Source organism: Penaeus monodon, chromosome 35, assembly GCF_015228065.2.
Source record: "Penaeus monodon isolate SGIC_2016 chromosome 35, NSTDA_Pmon_1, whole genome shotgun sequence".
In the NCBI taxonomy this organism is placed as follows: Eukaryota; Metazoa; Arthropoda; class Malacostraca; order Decapoda; family Penaeidae; genus Penaeus; species Penaeus monodon.
The window spans coordinates 7,459,420-7,461,919 of NC_051420.1; the positions used below are offsets into that span (position 1 = coordinate 7,459,420).

Here is a 2,500-nt window from a genome sequence, read left to right on the forward strand (position 1 = left end):
AAAAATAATGATAATGACAGTGATAATAAAGAAATAATAATGGTAAGTGATAATAATTGAAATGGTAATAATAATAATGATGATAATAATAATAATTGAAAGGGTAATAATAATAATGATAATAATGATGATATAGATGTGTAATAATAATAATAATATAATAATGATGATAATAATAATAATAATAATAATAATAATAACCATGATAATAATAATGGTAAATTAATGAACAGCTAGCCAAATAAATAACAGACAAAGAAAAAAAAAAACTTACGTAATAGTAGGCGTGGGATAGGCCTGAGCCGGACACAGAAGAGTAGCTGTAGTTCCTCTCTGGACTCTCACAGGAGACTCCACTTCAGGAACTCTTGGGGAGGACTCACTCCTCGGGGCTGGGGACGAGAGGAAGAAGAAAGGGGGAAGAAGAGGGTGAGTATAACGTGTCTGAATCGTGTTCTTGGCTGACACTGACCAGCTGATGCGTTTTGGAGGGGTGGGTGCGTTGAATGCTGAATTTGGAATGTTTTGTCGGATTACGATCATATATTTGGTGTGACGGTGTTTTTTTTTTTTTTTTCTATGTCCGAGTAGTATGGTTAAGGGGTAGATAAGTAGACAAAAGACTGTGTAATTATTTTTATTTCCTTAACTAATACACTACGGGATATAGTAATGCTATGGGCCTACTATCATGTACTATCAGCCGGTTTGTTAGAATTTGTGAGGCCCGAAACAATGAATATTCATTGTACGGACATTCATATAAACGGAAATATATTTGCCTATCTAAGAATTTTATACTACCATGCAATATACTCCTATTATGCATTAATTGTATCAATAGGTGGGTTAGGGGCGTAAATAAAGGACTAACTAAACTATTCTTGCTGACCCGAGTTCGAATACCACACTGCCAGTTGATGGTAACCTCGTTATTTTATTTTTTTTTTTTTTATATACATGCTAATTTGTTTATTTATGTTCCAATTTACTGTATCCTTATATTTGTCACTTCATATAAATATCCCATCTTTATGAAGCCATGACATATACACACAAATTAATAATATTTTTCTGTCATTAAATTCTAGAATTTCGGTTGATATAATTATTGTCTTATACAATCATTCATAATATAGCTATCATTAGTATAGATACTCGTATCTTTTCATAACTAGACTATCATTATTTCATATTTTTTTGCTATTTTAACGAACATATTATTTATCTTTCCGTCTAGAAAAAAAAACAAGTTGGTTATATTTGAAGTTCATTATATCGCTGAGTAAAATATTAAAGAATGATTTTGTTAACGCACAGAAGAACGTAGTAATGATGTGCTTTTGTGTGTGTGTTGTGTTGTGTGTGGGTGTGTGTGTGTGTGTGTGTGTGTGTGTGTGTGTGTGTGTGTGTGTGTGTGTGTGTCGTTGCGTGTCTGTGTGTGTTTCTATGTGTGTCTGTGTGTGTGCTTGCATGTATATATTATTTTCCTAACCTTTTCCTTTCTTGAAGGAAAACGATTTTCTCTTGTTTCCTCCTGCGATTTCCTTATTTCGACTGTTGCTTCGTTTTTTTCTCTTTTTTTCGGACAAAAGGGGAAATTTCATCTGCTTTCTCGTCGTTGCAACAGAAAAGCAGGAATTCCAAATACAGGAAAAGGAAATGTATTTAAATTATTTTTATGATCAGTAAATATTATTTTTCATACCCATCACAACAGGCACTTAATAATACCAAAGGTCTCTCTTTATAATTAAGGAGTCCATGCATATGATTTAATTTGTGATGGAGTTATTTTGAAAAAAGAAAAAAAAAAAAAACAGCAAGAAAGAAATATCGAAGTGTACCCTTAGTGATAATGTACAAAACAACACAATTTTAAAAAGAAAACGGCGAATAACGTAAGGTTATGAATGTTGCACATTCACTTTCAATGAATTATTAAGTCATAGAGACACGAATGAAACATTAATATTTTTTACGTTTTTATCTTCAACAAAATTAGCAAATAATTTACCCCCCCCCCCCCCAAAAAAAAAAAAAAAAAAAAAAAAAAAAAAAAAAAAAAAAAATATATATATATATATATATATATATATATATATATATATATATATATATAAACTAAATATTTTCATTTTCAATAAAGTAACGTGGAAACATATATAAAAAAGAAAAATCGTATTCCTCTCATTTTCCTTTTCAGTGAATATGATCGTCGAGAAAGACAAGCAAAATTCTACAAAGAAAAGAATAATTGTCATATTTTCATTTTCATTAATAGGACAGTACATAAAAATCGGGAGCAAAAAACATTTTTCTCGTATTTTCTTTCATCAACAGAAGCGTCTCATAGAAATACACAGATACTGAAAAATTAACAAATAAATTAACAGATAGGAATAGATAATAGAATAGATAAAATAGATAAAATAGAATAAGATAGAATAGAATAGATAAATAGATATATAGATAGAATAGATGAAATTATAAAATTGTG

General features: G+C 29.8%; 1 protein-coding gene across 1 annotated transcript in view; it reads right to left on the reverse strand.

Moving 5' to 3' along the window:
* The window catches only part of LOC119595213 (Down syndrome cell adhesion molecule-like protein Dscam2), a 15,053-nt gene that overhangs the window by 3,125 nt on the left and 9,428 nt on the right, over positions 1-2,500 (reverse strand). Inside the window, exon 2 of the mRNA XM_037944380.1 lies at positions 275-392. Coding sequence (XP_037800308.1) covers positions 275-392 — 118 coding nt within the window. The remainder of the gene's footprint in view (positions 1-274; positions 393-2,500) is intronic.